Source organism: Littorina saxatilis, linkage group LG4, assembly GCF_037325665.1.
Source record: "Littorina saxatilis isolate snail1 linkage group LG4, US_GU_Lsax_2.0, whole genome shotgun sequence".
NCBI lineage: Eukaryota > Metazoa > Mollusca > Gastropoda > Littorinimorpha > Littorinidae > Littorina > Littorina saxatilis.
The window spans coordinates 31,053,033-31,071,950 of NC_090248.1; the positions used below are offsets into that span (position 1 = coordinate 31,053,033).

The 18,918-nt window shown below is 40.9% G+C and overlaps 1 protein-coding gene across 1 annotated transcript in view; it reads left to right on the top strand.

The window, feature by feature from the left end:
- Positions 1–18,504, top strand: part of LOC138964480 (venom serine carboxypeptidase-like) — a 26,921-nt gene extending 8,417 nt beyond the window's left edge. The window contains exons 4-13 of the mRNA XM_070336447.1: positions 770–905; positions 1,454–1,512; positions 2,095–2,174; positions 2,872–2,938; positions 4,058–4,192; positions 4,587–4,718; positions 5,501–5,578; positions 9,861–10,052; positions 11,751–11,924; positions 13,752–18,504. Coding sequence (XP_070192548.1) covers positions 770–905; positions 1,454–1,512; positions 2,095–2,174; positions 2,872–2,938; positions 4,058–4,192; positions 4,587–4,718; positions 5,501–5,578; positions 9,861–10,052; positions 11,751–11,924; positions 13,752–13,856 — 1,158 coding nt within the window. The 3' untranslated portion in view covers positions 13,857–18,504. The remainder of the gene's footprint in view (positions 1–769; positions 906–1,453; positions 1,513–2,094; positions 2,175–2,871; positions 2,939–4,057; positions 4,193–4,586; positions 4,719–5,500; positions 5,579–9,860; positions 10,053–11,750; positions 11,925–13,751) is intronic.
- Positions 18,505–18,918: the final 414 nt, after the last annotated feature.

Genomic DNA, 18,918 nt, shown 5'->3' on the forward strand with positions numbered 1-18,918 from the left:
CACTTGGTGTGTCTTGTCTAAAACACGCTGACAAGGAGCACGTGTGGAAAGTTTGCCTCACTACAAGCAAGAGTATTCACTCTTCAACAGCCTATACACACTTGACAGAGTTATTTCCGTAGTTCGCCCATTGAGGCGGTAATCCGAATCGTTTACACGTGACGGACTGTGATTATTATCACGAGCCTAATCAAGTCGACCTAATCTCACTTCTGGTTTAGATTACTGCCTTTAACTCTATGCAATCACAGTTTCAGTTTTGTACCAATCACTCTCCTACTTGAAAAGAAGAACTCAAGACTCAAAATTTTACTGTCCTTATAAAAACAAGGGAAATTGCCATGCAGTGTCGGGCGGTTACAGACATAAAAATGTATCACATATATACGAAGAATTAAGAATTGCACTGAACACAAAAACATATCACATTTACTAAGAATTGTGAGTTCCACTAAAATACATCTGAAATTCCTAAGCAGTCACTCACGGGACACACACACACACACACACACACACACACACACACACACACACACACACACACACACACACACACACACACACACACACACACACACACACACACACACACACACACACACACACACACACTAACACAATTTGCAGTGACTTTTGAGCAGACGAACCAACCCGATGCGCCGGTGGAGGGCCTTTAAATGACACAGGAATGAATGCTTTAGTTGGGGTACAAAAATGGGTGCAATCATTTTTGTGCAGAGTTTATAATGGAATGATTTATTTTGTGCAGACCCACCGGGCCGATGCGCCAGTGTTGCTGTGGTTGAACGGAGGGCCTGGGCGAACTTCTCTCGTCGGAGCTTTGATGGAGAACGGGCCCTATGAAGTGACCACTTTGGACAGGATTAAAGCAGGTCATCCCCCTGGTGTGTGTTTTAGTTGGCTCTCTCCTGTAACTGTAATAATTCGAAACTCTTTTCATCAAACTGTCAGTGAGACAGAGCGCTATTTTTAGATCTGATAAACAAAGGGACGTAATGCCTGTCCTTAACCGGGCGAAGTCGACTACGCGACATATACCGTCGCGAAGCTGGCCGAACGAAGCTTTAGCACTGAGTTTTCGGTAAAAAGACTTCGTGAATTAAGTCTTCGCGAAGTCGATAACAAATTCAATTAAGGATCCCCTTAAGCGCTCTAAATACATACGACATGTGCAACAAGAGTGAATGAGTGTATTGCGGAACCATTCTCCTGGCACCTGAGAGATAAACAAGCAAAAGTAAAATGGCCAAGCGACTACATTACATGTCTTTCATGGCACCAATGATTTTAAGTTGCGTTTTTCTACAGATGGAAGAGTTTGGTGTAATTGACAGGTTTTGTCTTCTTCTATGTTCAAGCAGAAGATGCGTCAGAGGGGATGATGATGTCCGTTTTGTATAACTGCATTGAGCGTTGTTCATTCTCGTTGCAGTTGTCCGACGAAATGTGTCCTGGACACGTCACTTTTCCATGCTGTACATCGACAACCCTGTAAGTCTCCCTCATACACCCAGCGACACGGATAGATAGACAGACAGACTGGTGCACGCACGCACACACGCGGCACACACGCGCACGCACGAGCGCGTGCAATCACGCAAGTACTCACTAACGCACAAACACAGAGTTGCATACACGTACGCACGAACGCACGCACGAACGCACGCACGTTAACCCCATGATCAACTGAAGCTATGATTGCCTTTTCTTTAGTCCCATTTTTGTTAATACTTTCTTTACTGTGTATTCGTCTGTTGCGAAAGATGTTTGTCTCACGTGTGAATCAAAAATCGGTGTCGGTTTCACATTGTTCTCCCAAATTAAACGCTCCAAATAATTTACCTTAAAAAACCAAGGAGTCAAACACAGTTGAATGCTTTCTGTTTTTTAAGTTAACGTTCTATAAATCAAGGTACCCTTTCATGTCTGATGGCTCGTTTGGCATCAAATCCGGGTTTTGACAGCGTGAAAGAATATGGCTGGCTTTCACATTCTTACGTACACGGATAACATGCATACGAACCATCGCGGGAATGTTGCCAATACACATCTTTAAACTATCTTATCACGCAGGTGGGTGTTGGCTACAGTTTCACAAAGAACGATGCTGGATACTCGACTTCCACGAAGGAAGCCGCGGAAAACATGTACAGGTACTCAAGGTTATGTCTTCTCTAACCACAGGTGTGACTGTTTGGAAACAACGGTAGGAGCTATAATTATGTGACCCTCCACCACGAAATGAGTCGCATGACTGTCACCTCGCGCGGTTCTGCGCTCGGCTTAATATAAGTCCGGGGAGTGTCTGGTAACAGTGTGAGGGTCACCTTAGTCACAGGCTTATAACTCAAACAGTTTTCGCTCTTTTCTAAAACGGTTTTCACCACTGGATAGAGCATAAAAAACTCTTTAGGAAAATGTAAAAATATGAAAATCATGCAAAGGTGACATGCGACTCATTCCGTGGTGGAGGGTCACATATTTGAACCACGTATCCAGAAAGAAGGCGGAATAGGTTTTCGAATCAGAATTCGGACAGCTGACTAATACCTACTTTGTTATTTTATATGGTTTGTCATTATTGTGTGTGTTTTTACTTGTGATAAGACCATCTCCACTTGGTCACATACCAGCCTGAGTGCAGTGGGACATTTGTTGATGAATACATGTCGTAAAACACCACTAGTGGCCTTTTAAGAAATTAATTCATCAACAAATTTCAACTCACCACAGCAAGCAGTCAGGGTGCTGACTTTTGATGTGTCCAAGTTGAGGGATGGTCTGATATTCCATATGAAATCCTTGCCACATCTGAGATGGTGAGCGAGACTTTTTTTCTCCTGTTTTCAGAGTTCTCGTGCAGTTCTTCAAAATGTTCCCTCAGTACTCCAAGAATGATTTCTACGCCGGAGGACAGGCGAGTATTCGTCTGAGCGTCTGTATATATCTGTTTCTGCCTGTCCGTTCCTTGCACCCATCCCTCTATCCTTCCATCCATTCATCTCTCTCTCTAAATCTCGCTCTACCCGTCTGTACGTATTATGTCTGTCTGTCTGCCTGTGCGCATGTACATGAAGACATTGTAAGTATTGCAGTTTTATAACGTATGACTCGTGAAGAATATGTTTAAAAAAAAGAAGAAGATATTTCTTACTTTGCTCAAGACCGCTTTGGTCTTGTCATTTGTGATTTTCTTTTCTTTCTGTGACTGGAAACAGTGCCAAAAGACAGCCATTTGGACACGCTAGCTTGGCCCTCACTAATCAAATACTTTCCATTGTACGTGTCTCGGACACTTAAAAATGACCCTCAAAGAATCATCTTCAACTGAATTACATGGCCAAACTTTCAAAGTACATGACCGTTCAGGGTGGATATACACTGGGGGCGAAAGTCGTTCTTGATCATTTTAATGCTTGTTATTCTCTTAGGTGGCAGGGGATTGGTTTGGCATACATCTCGCTTACACTATTGCACATAATTATGCATTTAGAGCGCGTACTTCCCTTTGTTTCAGGAAACTTACTGAATACAGAATATCTTATTATTTAAAGGTTTGGTAGAATTCATCCTGATGCTACAGTTAAAAAAAAGGCATCCGATCAAATCATGCACATCCAAACGAAAATAAAAGCATACAAAAGTCAACAAAATAAATCAAACTGCAAAGTAAATGACAATCGCCAACATCCAAATTCTATAATTTAGAACTATGCGAAACCGCTCTCATTCTTAATTGACTCTACCTTATACTCAGTACAATACAATACAATACAATAATACAATAATCTTTATTCATCTCTAAAAGAGAAATTACAAGCTTGACTGTGTGTCTGTAAAATCAATCATTAAATCAATCAATCAACCATGCATGTAGTAACATTCACATCGCATATTCACATCATATCGTTTCACGCAAACATTGTACCCACACGTACACTTACTAAAATAAGCCTACAAATAGAGGTAATGCATTGCCTGTTTAAAAATTATATCACATTATCACCTTATCACACCAGTAACATCTATATTACAGTCGTACGCTGGCAAGTACGTCCCTGTGCTGGGGTGTTACATCCACGATCGTAACACAGACACCCGTGACCCGCCTAAGATCACCATCAACTTCAAGGGAATCTACGTCGGGGCAGGCTACTGTGATCCGAAGAATGTAAGAGAGTGTTTGAGATTGACACACAAATATATCAGTGTTCCGACCGGACCGCGTAGATGTGTTTCCCATTTCCACGATGTCCCTTGATTTAACGATGAACGGATGACAATAACTGTACTTGACAATGAGCAAAACGTGTGTGTGTGTGTGTGTGTGTGTGTGTGTGTGTGTGGGTGTGTGTGTGTGTGTGTGTGTGTGTACGTATGTGTGTGTGTGTGTGTGTGTGTGTGTAAGCGTGTGTGTGTGTGTGCGTGCGTGCGTGCTTGCATACGCGTGCGTACCGTGCTTGCATACGCGTGCGTACCGTGCGCGCGCTTGTTCGCATGTGCGTGCATGCCTGCATGCGTGCTGGCGCGATTGTTTAATGAAACACAGATTGTTGTTTCTACAGATGATGCCTGCATTTGCCGAGTTTCTGTACAGCGCTGGCTTCATATCAGACGCTCATCGCCAGAACTTGAGGAGTTCCTTCAACAAGACCCTAGTGGAATTCTCACTCTCCAACAAATCACTTGGGACGGAGGTGAGAAAAGAACGGGAAAATATGGCTTGACAACTAAACAAAAACAAACCTTCTTATCGGAAGTTGTTTAATGTTCAAAACCTTTGGGTTTTTCAAAACCTAAAAAAAAAGAAGGAATTTGAGCTTTTTTTTTAAAACAAGCTTGACGTAGCGGATCATGAAAAATGTTTGCTTCCACGAGATTTTTCATGATAAAACGTTTATTTAACGTCACTCTCAGTCTGTAAAAACATGACCGCCAACTGAGACCATTATTTTAAAGTATTACTGAGACGAGGTGTGTAACCTATTTATTCCTTCTTTCTTATGATTTTCAAAGATAAACGGTGTTTGTGATCGAGTCCCAATCACTTTGCCAGTCTACCTAAGGCAAACATAGAGAATACTACATGGCTTGCTGTGTCGTACCAGATTTACACGAGGGTTTTTTTTAAATATTGAACTGCGAGCGAAAACGACGTTAAACACCAAATAAAGAAAGAAAGAAAGACCAAGTACGCACGGAAAACAAAATGTCATTAATTTCACAGTACAGTACGGTACGGTGGGTGAAAAAACACAAACACATAGGTATCCCACCAAATCGAGGTACAACTACCTAAATACCCACCCCCCCCCCCCCCACAAAAAAAAAAAAAAAAATCGTGATATGTTGCTTTTGTTGACACATTTCCTTGAATAAAGTATATGTATAGCATGGGATGCACTTACGTGTGTCTTCCTTTCAATTTGTTCGCGGACAAATATGAAATAAAAAACATGCATTATGCTGTCTTTTTCAGAATTACCTTCAATCGTTCTTCAACACGCCTGTTCGATACATCGGGCTTGATTCAGCAGACCACTTGCTTGGTGATAAGGTAGAGTGAGATAAGGTTATTATCGATGTATTTAGGCTTAAACATTTCCCATGCAAATTTAACTTGTGCGTTCTTTTGAGCTTTTACCGTTTGACGTGTGGTACATGCAAATCTAGCGAAAAAGTAAGATGAGGTTATAACAACAGAGAGAGAGAGAGAGAGATACAGACTTATAATTCTTACCAAGAAACATCTTAACTACTTTTCATTTTAACAAATTCCACAGAGCATTATCAACTCAACCCCACCCCCTGCCCTCCTCTCCTTATTTTTTGTTTCTTTCTTTCCTCTTTTTGAAAGCGGACAAACACTCAAGTCCTTAATGGCTCAAAACCGTAGGACTTTTAATATTAATTTTAACGAGAGAGAGACAGAGAGAGAGAGAGAGAGAGAGAGAGAGAGAGAGAGATCGTGCTAAACTATAATGAGCTACCTTAAATGAATCCATTCACTGGACATGAGTCTTTGTCAGTGAAGCCGGAATTTTAGCGGTAAACCTGAATGTAACAGTCATCTGAACGAAAGAAAGACCCCGAAGCTTGTGAGGCAACGTTGTCTAGATTCACTAGCCCCCGTATCAGTGTTTGTCTGTCTGTGTGGTTGTCTGTGTGTGTGTCTGTCTGTATGTTTGTTAGAATCAAAAAACAAGAAAGGTAGGCTGTTGAAACGTTTGTTATTGACAAAACAATACATTCACAAATATATCGACCCAACGGTAAGTGCACAGACAAACAATAATGAACACTTATCTGGCTGATTTTTCTTTAAGCCTGCCACGAAGCCGCAAGCTTTTTTGTGTGTGTGGATTTGTATGTTTTAGTGTTAGTTAGTGTGTTTGTTCGTTTGATTAACTGGGGTAACCTATGGATATTACTTGCTGCCTGGCCAAAACGCATAATCACATGCATACATTATAAGATGTTTGGTGGCTTGTTGACAGACCAGCTTTTTTGTTGGTCCAAGGGGACCATATCGTCTTTTGTTTCATCTTTACCGACCAATGCCGAAGGCCGCGGTTGATAAATATGAGACAAAAGGCGATATACTCCCCGAGGACCAACAACAAAGTGCTGGTCTGACAACAAGCTACCAAACATCGTTTTTGTCATCATTTTGGTTGTGCAACAAAATGCACAATAACCCACAGGGAGACGAATTTTTAGAATCCAACTCCTGGCCACAAAGCATCGTCACAGTAGCTCGAGATAACACGTCAAACTTGTATGTGACGTCAAACGTAGCTTGTTGACGCTTTTCTTCCAGTTTGAAAATGTACAGAGCTGCGATCATACCTGTGAATTCAGTAAGTGTTGAGCATATTTCTTTTCTTTTAAGTGTTTATGACTTTTCGTTGTGGATTTTGCGATTACAGAGATAAGTTGCAAATTGACCATGAGTCGCCGCGGTAATTATCAACATTGATTGGGTCTTTGAGAGTGAATGCTTACAATCGTTGTCCTCGGAAACACAAATCCAAAGCCACGATGGTTCCACACATCAAACAATCAGCCTGATTGGCTTTTACTTTGACAATCCACGTTTCACCTGAAAGCTCAAACCCATTCACCACCTCGATTTATTGCATGGGGAACATGAGATTTATTTCCCAGGTGTTTGTGAATGAAAACTCGTGAAAATGATGACAATATGAGATGTTTGGTGGCTTGTTGACAGACCAGCTTTTTTGTTGGTCCAAGGGGACCATATTTATCGTCTTTTGTTTCATCTTTATCGACCAAGGCCGAAGGCCGCGGTTGATAAATATGAGACAAAAGGCGATATGCTCCCCGAGGACCAACAACAAAAATGCTGGTCTGACAACAAGCCACCAAACATCGTTTTTGTCATCATTTTGGTTGTGCAACAAAATGCACAATAACCCACAGGGAGACGAATTTTTAGAATACAACTCCGGCCACAAAGCATCGTCACAGTAGCTCGAGATAACACGTCAAACTTGTATGTGACGTCAAACGTAGCTTGTTGACGCTTTTCTTCCAGTCTGATTTAATGTACAGAGCTGCGATCATACCTGTGAATTCAGTAAGTGTTGAGCATATTTCTTTTCTTTTGAGTGTTTATGACTTTTCGTTGTGGATTTTGCGATTACAGAGATAAGTTGCAAATTGACCATGAGTCGCCGCGGTAATTATCAACATTGATTGGGTCTTTGAGAGTGAATGCTTACAATGGTTGTCCTCGGAAACACAAATCCAAAGCCGCGATGGTTCCACACATCAAACAATCAGCCTGATTGGCTTTTACTTTGACAATCCACGTTTCACCTGAAAGCTCAAACCTATTCACCACCTCGATTTATTGCATGGGGAACATGAGATTTATTTCCCAGGTGTTTGTGAATGAAAACTCATGAAAATGATGACAAATATATATATATACTAGCAGTCAGGCCCGGCTTCGCCCGGGTGTTTCTGCTCTCCCCTCTCTCAGAAACCTCTCGAATCTTATTCCAATGTGGATAAGAAAAATGACAGTGTGAGCTCATACATTTGGATGTATAGGCAAGGCAAGTTTCTATTTGGTTCAACGTGTTCTTCGTGATTTGTTTACCCCTTCTCACACCCACTGTAGTTACCGTCTGATCAAAGCACGCATACCTCATGAGTGAGCGCGTCATACCTTTTTGAACAGGGGAGAGAAATCTGTAAATTCTCGTGATCTTTCACTGAGGCGATCTATGACGGCTTACTAGTGCCAAAACCTCATAATTGAAATCATCAAGGGAAAATTAGTAATTTTCCCTTGATAATTACCATTTTCACGTGTTTATTACTAATTTTCCCGGGAAAATTACTAATTTTCCCGGAATAATTACTAACTTTCACCTGTTAATTACTAATTTTTAGTTTTGGCTCACTTCCTGACGGATTGCTAGTGCCAAAACTAAAAATTAGTAATTTTCCCGTGAAAATGAGTAACTAACAGGTGAAAACAGTAACTGACAGCGTTAATTAGTAATTATCACGTGATAATGGGTAACCCCAGGTTTTGGCACTAGTAAGCCGTCATAGGGCTTACTAGTGCCAAAACCTCATAATTGTAATTATCAAGGGAACATTAGTAATTTTCCCTTGATAATTACCATTTTCACGTGTTAATTACTAATCTTCCCGGGAAAATTACTAACTTTCACCTGTTAATTACTAATTTTTAGTTTTTGCTCACTTCCTGACGGATTGCTAGTGCCAAAACTAAAAATTAGTCATTTTCCCGTGAAAATTACTAATTATCCCGTGAAAATGAGTAACTAACGAGTGAAAACAGTAACTGGCAGCGTTAATTAGTAATTATCACGTGATAATGGGTAACCCCAGGTTTTGGCGCTAGTAAGCCGTCATAGCGATCGTTTCGTAAACATTATTCGCGATGATCTGGAAGGCAGGGAGGGGGAGCAGGGGGCAGGGTTAGTGTGTGTGTGTGTATGTGGGGGGGGGGGGGGGGCGGCGGGATGATAGCGGGCGGGGGGTAACCCTTGAGAATGACACGGTATACTGGTTTGATGAGAGTTACCTCCCTTCCGTGGGTGACAAAGCATGACTTACCTCCCTTGCACTATGTAGACTGTATTGATAGATGGGGAGGGTAATTATCCGAGGAAGGAAACAATGTCTGGAGAAACTAAAACCCAGGTGCACATTTGTGGGTGCAGGGCAGTGTGCATGCAAAATATCTTGTGCTTATCTTTTGCCATCTCTGAGGTATGGCGACCACAGACAGACAGACACACACACACACACACACACACAGACAGACACTCTCTTTTATTTATATGTATAATAAATGTATAGATATATACGTACGATCCTAAACTTATTAAATCAACTTATTGCGTCTTTTCTTAAAAGTACATTTTTTGTCTCGGATGTTGACGATCAAAAAGACAAATGGAGAGGAAGGGGTGGGGCTGGATTTGTGTGTATGTGTGTGTGTGTGTGTGTGTGTGTGTGTGTGTGTGTGTGCGTGTGTGTATGTATGTGTGTGTGTGAGTTTGTGTGTGTGTGCGTGTGTGTGCGTGTGTGTGCGTGTGTGTGTGTGTGTGTGTGTGTGTGTGTGTGTGTGTGTTTGGGTCGGATGTATTGGTTGTGTGTTTACTCCCCACCTCCCCCTCCCCCTCCCACCCTTGTCGTAGATGTGTGCGTGCTTTTTCGAGTGTGTGTGTATATTCGTGCGTACGTGAGCGCGCGTATTTACTTGTATTTTATTCTCAAACCAAACCAATTAACTAAAAGTGTTGTTTTTTTCTCATCTGGAACTGTTACAGGCAACCAACGGTCATTTAAGTACCGGCTTAGAATTCTTCATAAATTCGTCTGCAACCCGTATGAAGCTACACGTGGGTTTCGCTCAGATTCCAAAACGATATGCCTCGTGGTCCCAGACAGCTGCCAATAAACTCACAGACTTCCTCACGAGCACTAGCAAGGAAAACGCTTTCCTTATGGACAACTATAATGTGAGTATATCGGGGATAACACATGCTCGAAAACTAGACAACAGGGCCGGTGTAACACGAACTGTTTACTCCACGAAAAATGTACTCCGGAGTAAATATTTCGTACGAAATTCTTACTCCGAGTACACTTTTCGTACGAGAAAAGAACTCCCCCAGGCACGAAAAAATTACTCCCTCCACGAAATTTGTACTCCCCTTTTTTTTTTACTTCCAGTAAAAATCTCGTACGAAAAATGGGATGCGGGCGAAGGGATAATGCCAATAAGTGATCTCGCGCACACGAATGTCGCGCTACCCTCCTTCCACGCCTTCCACCACCAAGACTAACAGGGGACAAGGGAGTAAAAATTTCGTACACCTGGCATGGGAAGTTAAATTGCTCGTGTTGGGGTGAAGTAATTTATTCGTTATTTATTCGTCAGGGGAGTAACATTTTTGTACAAAATGTTTACTCGGAACTCACCTGTCTTGGGGAGTAATTTTCTCGTGCAATGGGGGAGTGCTTTTTTCGTAAAGGGAGTAAGTTTTTCGTACGAAATGTTTACTCCGGAGTAAAAATCTCGTGGGAGTAATTTTCTCGTGTTACACCGGTGTGAACGGATGAAATGTTTGTTTGTTTAAAAATCCGGCGGACTTTTATTCCCAGAAAAATATGTCCCTAAAAAGATGTCTCCCAGGACCCAAAGACCGACCCCTTAAAAATAGACTAGGACTTTCTGTCCTGGGAGAATTTGTCCGCTGAAAGTCCAGAAAATTGTGTCCGGCTGGGAACTATCGTCCGTAGGACTCTTTTTCCCAGCGGACAACTTTTCCTTTTTACACCAGTATGCAAGAATAGAGGTCAGTGAGGTTAGAAACCTCTATTGCTGTTTATCCCGAAGTAAAGTCTGAAAACTCGGCTCCTGCATACCGGTGTAACACGAGAAAATTACTCCCACGAGATTTTTACTCCGGAGTAAAAATGTCGTACGAAAATGTTATTCCCTTTACGAAAAAAGTACTCCCCCTACTACACGAGAAAATTACTCCCCACGACAGGTGAGTTCGGAGTAAACATTTCGTACAAAAATGTTACTCCCCTGACGAATAAATAACGAATAAATTACTTCACCCTAACACGAGCAATTTAACTTCCCAATCCAGGTGTACGAAATTTTTACTCCCTTGTCCCCTGTTAGTCTTGGTGGTGGAAGGGGTGGAGGGAGTGTAGCGCGACATTCGTTTGCGCGAGATCACATATTGGCATTATCCCTTCGCCCGCATCCCATTTTCGCGTACGAGATTTTTACTCGCACAAAAGGTGTACTCGGAGTAAGAATTTCGTACGAAATTTTTACTCCGGAGTAAATTTTTCGTGGAGTAAACATTTCGTGTTACACCGGCCCAGTATTCTTTTCTTTTGACATCTATAGGTGAGAGTGACATTGAGAAAATGCACGACATCACTAGCCAACACGACACATTTCTCATGAAGAGCTAGAAGGCGAGAGTGTCATTGATAAAAAGTACAAGAATACAAGCTAACAGGACACGTTTCTTATGGATAACTATAAGGTAATACCCCTTGACGCCATTTGCATACTTTACACACGTGTGGAGATATGGTTTAGTTATGACATGGGCGGTTTCTCTCTCGTTTTTAGAATAAAATGTCATAAAAATTGTAGCATTTACTGGATGGTCTCAATCCTCATCTAGGTGTTACACTACTCGGGCAACCTTGACATTGTGGTCAACGTACCTATGACAGAGGCCTTCCTGCAGCACGTGCAATGGTCGGGACAGCAACAATACAATGACAGCTACAGGCACAAATGGTCCATCGGCAAGAAGTTGGCCGGCTGGTATACCATCATTGGAAACTTCACCAGGGTAAGAAGACACAAAAGCAGCGAAAAACATATATTATTAGGTTTTTTTTAAGAAAATGTGTAAAATGATCAAATTAATTGCGTAAGTTATTGTATTTTGATTACGAAAATGAAAGAAAACACAACATGGTTAGGTAAGGTAGTACCATATATTCCTGCGAGGTTACTCTGGAGAAAGTGAGCTTCCATACAGTATGGTGCTACCCTTTTTCCTGAATGGGTCGGTTTATGTTTCAAAGCCCCGAGACATTCGCTGTGAACTTTTTGGATTTGTATCGTGCATTGCGTGCACACGGAGGTGCTCGTAAACCGAGGAGAGTCTGCAGAAAGATAATTCTGAAAAAAAATGTATCGCGCGCCCGTCCCGGAATTCGAATCGATGTCGATAACGACAACTTGCTTCAAAGACAGAACCGCTTACGATTTCGTTCGATCTCGCCCAAAACGACTTCATGGGTATGCTGTTATGCTCATGCGTGCACATTTGTCCTACAAGTCCATATCGTTCGCAGAACAAATACAGGATGAAAACAAAAATTCCACCCACGAAAAAGCCAATAACTTCTACATGAGTTCAGCAAATCACAATAATATTTGCTGTACGTTTGTGTCAGCGAATAGAATTATGATCATTCCACAAAGTTTCAAGTTTGTCCGTAACATGGTCTGATTTTTTGGGTTTGTTTAAAAATGTGTTCCAAATTAGGTGACCGGCAGTACGAAGTTTGACATTGATCGGGCGTCACACTTATCCGATTAAACCCTCCAGACTTTTTACCTTTGGCAATATCTGAAGGCCTGAGACCAAAGAAATATTGTTGACCTGAAGATATCAATTACAGCTAGGATCAAGACAATCCTCATTCAGGAAAGCGTTCGTGTCATTGATAATTTCGGAGAGTTCCCTTTGAACACATTTTGGAGAGAACAAAAACTCGGAGCATACAGACCGGAATGCTTTGTTGAATGAGCATGCAAAAACTGAAGTGAATGTGCAGCAACAGGGAAGTTATTCGCTGAATACGAATTGGTTGAAAAATGACCCCCTTTTAGTTCCAGTTACACTCGCAAGTGGCGTGAAAAATATCAATAACATCAACATATTCCTTCACGGGAACTGCCCTGATCTGGGCTGTAATTGCTTTTTTTCAAGTCACCGCGCGTTGTCTTGGATTAGTTTGTGTATACCTGTAGGTCCTTCAGATAGCTCCAAAGATAACAATCTTGCAGGTTTCAATCGGGTGAGTGTGGCTCCCTTTCTAGTGTTGAGACGACCCCCCGAATCTGGAACAATTTATCGAAAGAGTATAAAAGTTGGACCTTCAAACAACGGGCGCTGTGGTGGGGTGGTAAGACGTCGGCCTCTTAATCGGAAGGTCGTGAGTTCGAATCCCGGCCGCGGCCGCCTGGTGGGTTAAGTGTGGAGATTTTTCCGATCTCCCAGGTCAACTTATGTGCAGACCTGCTAGTGGCTTATCCCCCTTCGTGTGCACACGCAAGCACAAGATCAAGACCAAGTGCGCACGGAAAAGATCCTGTAATCCATGTCAGAGTTCGGTGGGTTACAGAAACACGAAAATACCTAGCATGCTTCCTCCGAAAGCGGCGTATGGCTGCCTAAATGGCGGGGTAAAAACGGTCATACATGTAAAAATCCACTCGTGCAAAAACACGAGTGTACGTGGGAGTTTCAGCCCACGAACGCAGAAGAAGAAGAAGAAGAAGGACCTTCAAACTTGAAACTTTGTGGAGTACTTATGCACAAGAGGAATTTAAAAATGGAGTGCGCCTCAGAGCAATGTTCGATTTTTATCTTCCTTTGTTTCAGGTGATAATTCGGAACAGCGGTCACATGGTTCCCTACGACCAACCAGAAGCCGCGTTGGACATGATGCGAAGATTCATCTTCAACCAACCCTTCCGTAGTGCGTGACCAAATCAAAGACACTGAATAACACACATGTGTTCGACCTTCATAATTAGTGCACTTTTCATTCATGGTTCAGGCAGCAAAGTGTTCTTTTTGTCGTCACATCCAGAGGCCACAATGTATTTGTTTACGCTTGAAAAGCCTAGGGTCTCTGGACGTGACTGCACAGAATGTACCAGAGACAAGATCAACAAATAAATCAATCAATCTTACAATGAATGAATGAATCAATCAAGCAAGCAAGCAATGGGTGAATAAATCAATCAATCAATCGATCAATCAACCCAATCCATCCATTTATCCATTAATCCATCCATCAATCAATTGAAAAAATCCATCCATACATCCATCCATCAAATAATAAATAAATCAATCAATGAATCAATCACTCAAACAATCCATCCACCAATCAAATAGTCAATCAATCAATCAATCAATCAATCAATCAACCCAATCCATCCATTTATCCATTAATCCATCCATCAATCAATGAAAAAATCCATCCATACATCCATCCATCAAATAATGAATGAATCAATGAATCAATCAATGAATCAATCACTCAAACAATCCATCCACCAATCAAATAGTCAATCAATCAATCAATCAATCAATCAATCCAATATTTATTTTCATGCCCAGAGTTTCTTGTTTGCTATTTGAATGGGTGCTTGCCAAACCACATAAATGAAGAAAAGACCATGCGACTCACTCTTGCTTACTTTCACACACTCGATATATGTGCACTGTTTGGAAAACGTGCAACGAATTTTTCATCAAGTTATCTGGGTGTCAAGAACGTACCGTCTTAAAAAAGGCATTGTCAAACATGCTAAAAAATGTCAAGAAGTTTTTGTATTATTTCTTTGTACAGAAAAACGCCTTCGGGCAGTTTCATATTCGCCGGAAGTCCTCTCCAAAATGGTGTCGGAGACAGCATCTAGAACGGTGAATTAGTTCACGGACACTATACAACTAATCGTATAAAACCAGTGGTTCTAATACGACATCAAATATCTGCTACTTTTCTACAATAATTATACGAGAACAATTATTTCACGCATGTCATGCCGTTGTTGTATTTATCATTTATAAAAATATAAAAGGAGCAAAGAGAACGAACAATACTTTTGTACGATCGTTACACACTTTGTAACTGTCCAAGCAAAAACCCATGTTTCTGAATTAAATCATCATCAGTGAAATAACCAGACGTAAGAAGTAAAACAACAGCAAAATGTATTTGTTTTCTGTCATTAGTTTTCTCACAAAATGCGAGTTTGAGGATTTAATTTATTAAGACAGACAAACAGTCGCATTTGTTAGTGTGCGGGTGTTGTGATGAAGTATATAGTATTCGAATGTCCAAAATTCAGTGCTAGCAGGTTTCCGTATATCCGACAAAAGTATCTGTCTGTGTTTTGTCTTTGTAATAAGATGTCTAGAGGCACAAATGTGAAGATCCAAATAGCCACATTGATAAAATTGGGGAAGGTTGTATCATTTTTTATTCATATTTGACATATGTTGTTAAATTTACGCATTTACATTTGTACTCTTAGCTATGATCAAACTTGCTTTTTTGTTATTATAACACAAGTCATTCTCAATGCCTCAAAAGGGTTTAACCCCTTCACTGCCCACCCCGTATGTAATACGTGGTCATTTTCGGTTTGTCCTACGCCCATAACCGTATCTCATACGTAGGATTTGTGTCAACAACATTTCAGGACATTTCTGAAAACTAAATGGGAGGTAACCACTGTCCAAGTACTTGTAGGGGTTCTAAACACAGTTCTTTCCCATAGACCGTTCGGATAATGCTGTTATACTGTGGCAGTGAAGGGGTTAAGGATTAATAAAACTTGAAACTTTTCTCTGTGTGTGTGTGTGTGTGTGTGTACAGTGGGGCCCACTTATAAGAAAGTCCAGGGGGAATCAAGTTGTTTTTTGCTTACTTATATCCAAGTATACACGCACTCACACACACACATACACACACACACACACGCACACACACACACACAAACACACACACACACAGACACACACACACGCACACACCCACCCACACCCACACACACAATTTTAACTTTCACGTATGGGGAAGGCAAATGATTCTAACTGAGACCAGTAAGTGCACACCTAGTGTAGGTAAACAACTCCAGTGGGCTCTTGTCAATCTCCTCATAATAAAACTGCTGGTCGGTAACGTTTCCGACGGCAAGTATCAACAGTGCCGCTGTAGAACTGTTGCATGTATCAATTATTCTTTGTTTTTCCAAAGATTACGTAGCCTAACTGTCACATTCTTCAGCACTGGATCTCTTCCGTTTTGTTGGTTGACTCTCAACAGCACCCATAATCTCTAGTTTTCTCTTGAGAGAAAAAGCCATGCACTTCGCCGCGTTCCTCCATAGTTACTGCCGCTGAGAATGCGAACATATTAAGGCCTGGCGCTCACCTATGTAACTTCAGCAGGACAGACGACGCACTGCAGATTATGCCAGCCCGCTACACGTTGCGTGAAAGGAAAACAGGCCAAGTACTCATCATAATCCCTATCGCAGCATCAATAATGTGCAGTGTGTCGTCTGTGCCGCTGAAACTGCGCAGGTGTATCCTGCCCTTAACAGGCACTTAAAGCTGAGGTCTCTCTTTGACTATCCGGAGCTAGACATTTGAAAAAGATAGGGCTATATGTTAGTCAATCTCGAGGTCCTGGATTCGAATATCTGTCGAGCCGCTTATTTTTCCCCTTTATACCTTTGGAAAATAAAGTTTCATCAGCACTGAAAGCGCGGACATGAAGTTACCAGCGAAAAAGTCGGGCGTGGAATGAAGCCGTCAAGGTCATGCAAGCAGTGTAGGACCTGTCTAGATTCAGTCCACCTTCGCTGAGCCAAATTCAGTACAGGATTCTCAGCCCGATCTTTTCAAACACATTGCCACAGATAGTCATAGTCAGCTTTAAAGCGAATACTTGCTGAAGTTCAAGTGTTGAAATCATTCTGCACTGACATTTTACAAAGGAGTCATTCGAACACAACTATGGTCGATTCACGTTGCCAGTCTGGCCTTTCCAGTCTGTCTAGATGACATTCGCTATGGAGGTCTCCCTTTTGCGTACTTCGGAGCGGTGTCACGTGATACGCAGAAATGGTTTGGAGGGCAAGAAGCGGAACGGCTAGCGTCAGTGCGCCGCTCGATGATTCGGGAGTGTGTGCATGAGTTTTCATTTTGTTATTATTCAAGAACTTGTAGTTCTATTTCTAACTTTGTATGTTTATGTGTGAAGCTCTTTAGTTTTAGATTACCTATTATTTCTGCTTCAGTGTGTGTGAGTTTTCATTTCATTGTTATTCGAGAAATGCTATTTCTAACTTTGTATGTTTATGTTTGGAGAAGCGATTCTTTTTTATATTTAGTCAAGTTTTGACTAAATATTTTAACGTAGAGGGGGGAATCGAGACGAGGGTCGTGGTGTATGTGTGTGTGTGTGTGTGTGTGTGTGTGTGTCTGTCTGTCTGTCTGTCTGTGTGTGTGTGTAGAGCGATTCAGACCAAACTACTGGACCGATCTTTATGAAATTTTACATGAGAGTTCCTGGGATTGATATCCCCGAACGTTTTTTTCATTTTTTTGATAAATGTCTTTGATGACGTCATATCCGGCTTTTCGTGAAAGTTGAGGCGGCACTGTCACGCTCTCATTTTTCAACCAAATTGGTTGAAATTTTGGTCAAGTAATCTTCGACGAAGCCCGGACTTCGGTATTGCATTTCAGCTTGGTGGCTTAAAAATTAATTAATGACTTTGGTCATTAAAAAGCTGAAAATTGTAAAAAAAAAATAAAAATTTATAAAACGATCCAAATTTACGTTTATCTTATTCTCCATCATTTGCTGATTCCAAAAACATATAAATATGTTATATTCGGATTAAAAACAAGCTCTGAAAATTAAATATATAAAAATTATTATCAAAATTAAATTGTCCAAATCAATTTAAAAACACTTTCATCTTATTCCTTGTCGCTTCCTGATTCCAAAAACATATAGATATGATATGTTTGGATTAAAAACACGCTCAGAAAGTTAAAACAAAGAGAGGTACAGAAAAGCGTGCTATCCTTCTTAGCGCAACTACTACCCCGCTCTTCTTGTCAATTTCACTGCCTAAGCCGTGAGCGGTGGACTACGAGTATACGGTCTTGCTGCGTTGCATTGCGTTCAGTTTCATTCTGTGAGTTCGACAGCTACTTGACTAAATATCGTATTTTCGCCTTACGCGACTTGTTCCTTTTTGGGATCAAGTCTGGTGTCTGCTTTAGTGCTTACTTTGATATTACCTTAGAACATTTATTGTGAACCTGTAAATGTGTAATGTGTGTGTGTGTTTTTTGTTCTTCTTTTTTATTTTTTCTATTTCTTTTTATTTTAGTGCTGCTGAAGACAGTAACTAAAAATTTCCCTGAATTCAGTGTTACGTGTTTTTTGTTTTTAATTTTTATATATATATGTTGACAATGACAGTTCAGTTAAATAAAGCGTTGAACACATTATATGTATTTTAATTTTTACCAATCTGTCACTCTGTGAATGTGAAGCTGGTGTGAGTGTGATATTTAACACATTACTTTTGATTTGTACCTAATCTCTGCCTTTGTTAGCTCCAGTAGGTGTGTTTTCAACAGTTTTGTTCAATTTTGTGAAACGTTACTGTTTTGAGACAAACCAGACACATATTTTTCCGTTTAGGACAGCTGGGCTCAACATATTAACTTTGTTGACAAAACAAAGGAGCCATTACACAGATACACACTCATTCTGACAATCACTCACCAGATTCTTCACAATTAAGAAATGTCTCAGATAAGACACACGCAAGCTTAAAAAAAAAAGTCTTAAGAACAAAAACGTTACGGCAACAACAATGTATTTATTAGTTCTTACTAAAATCACATGCTTCAATAAAAAAAAAAGCATAAACTATACAGACATGCTAACCAGCATTGATTAAGGCACACACTTGAGTCAAAAAGCTATGGCATTAACATAAGCAGT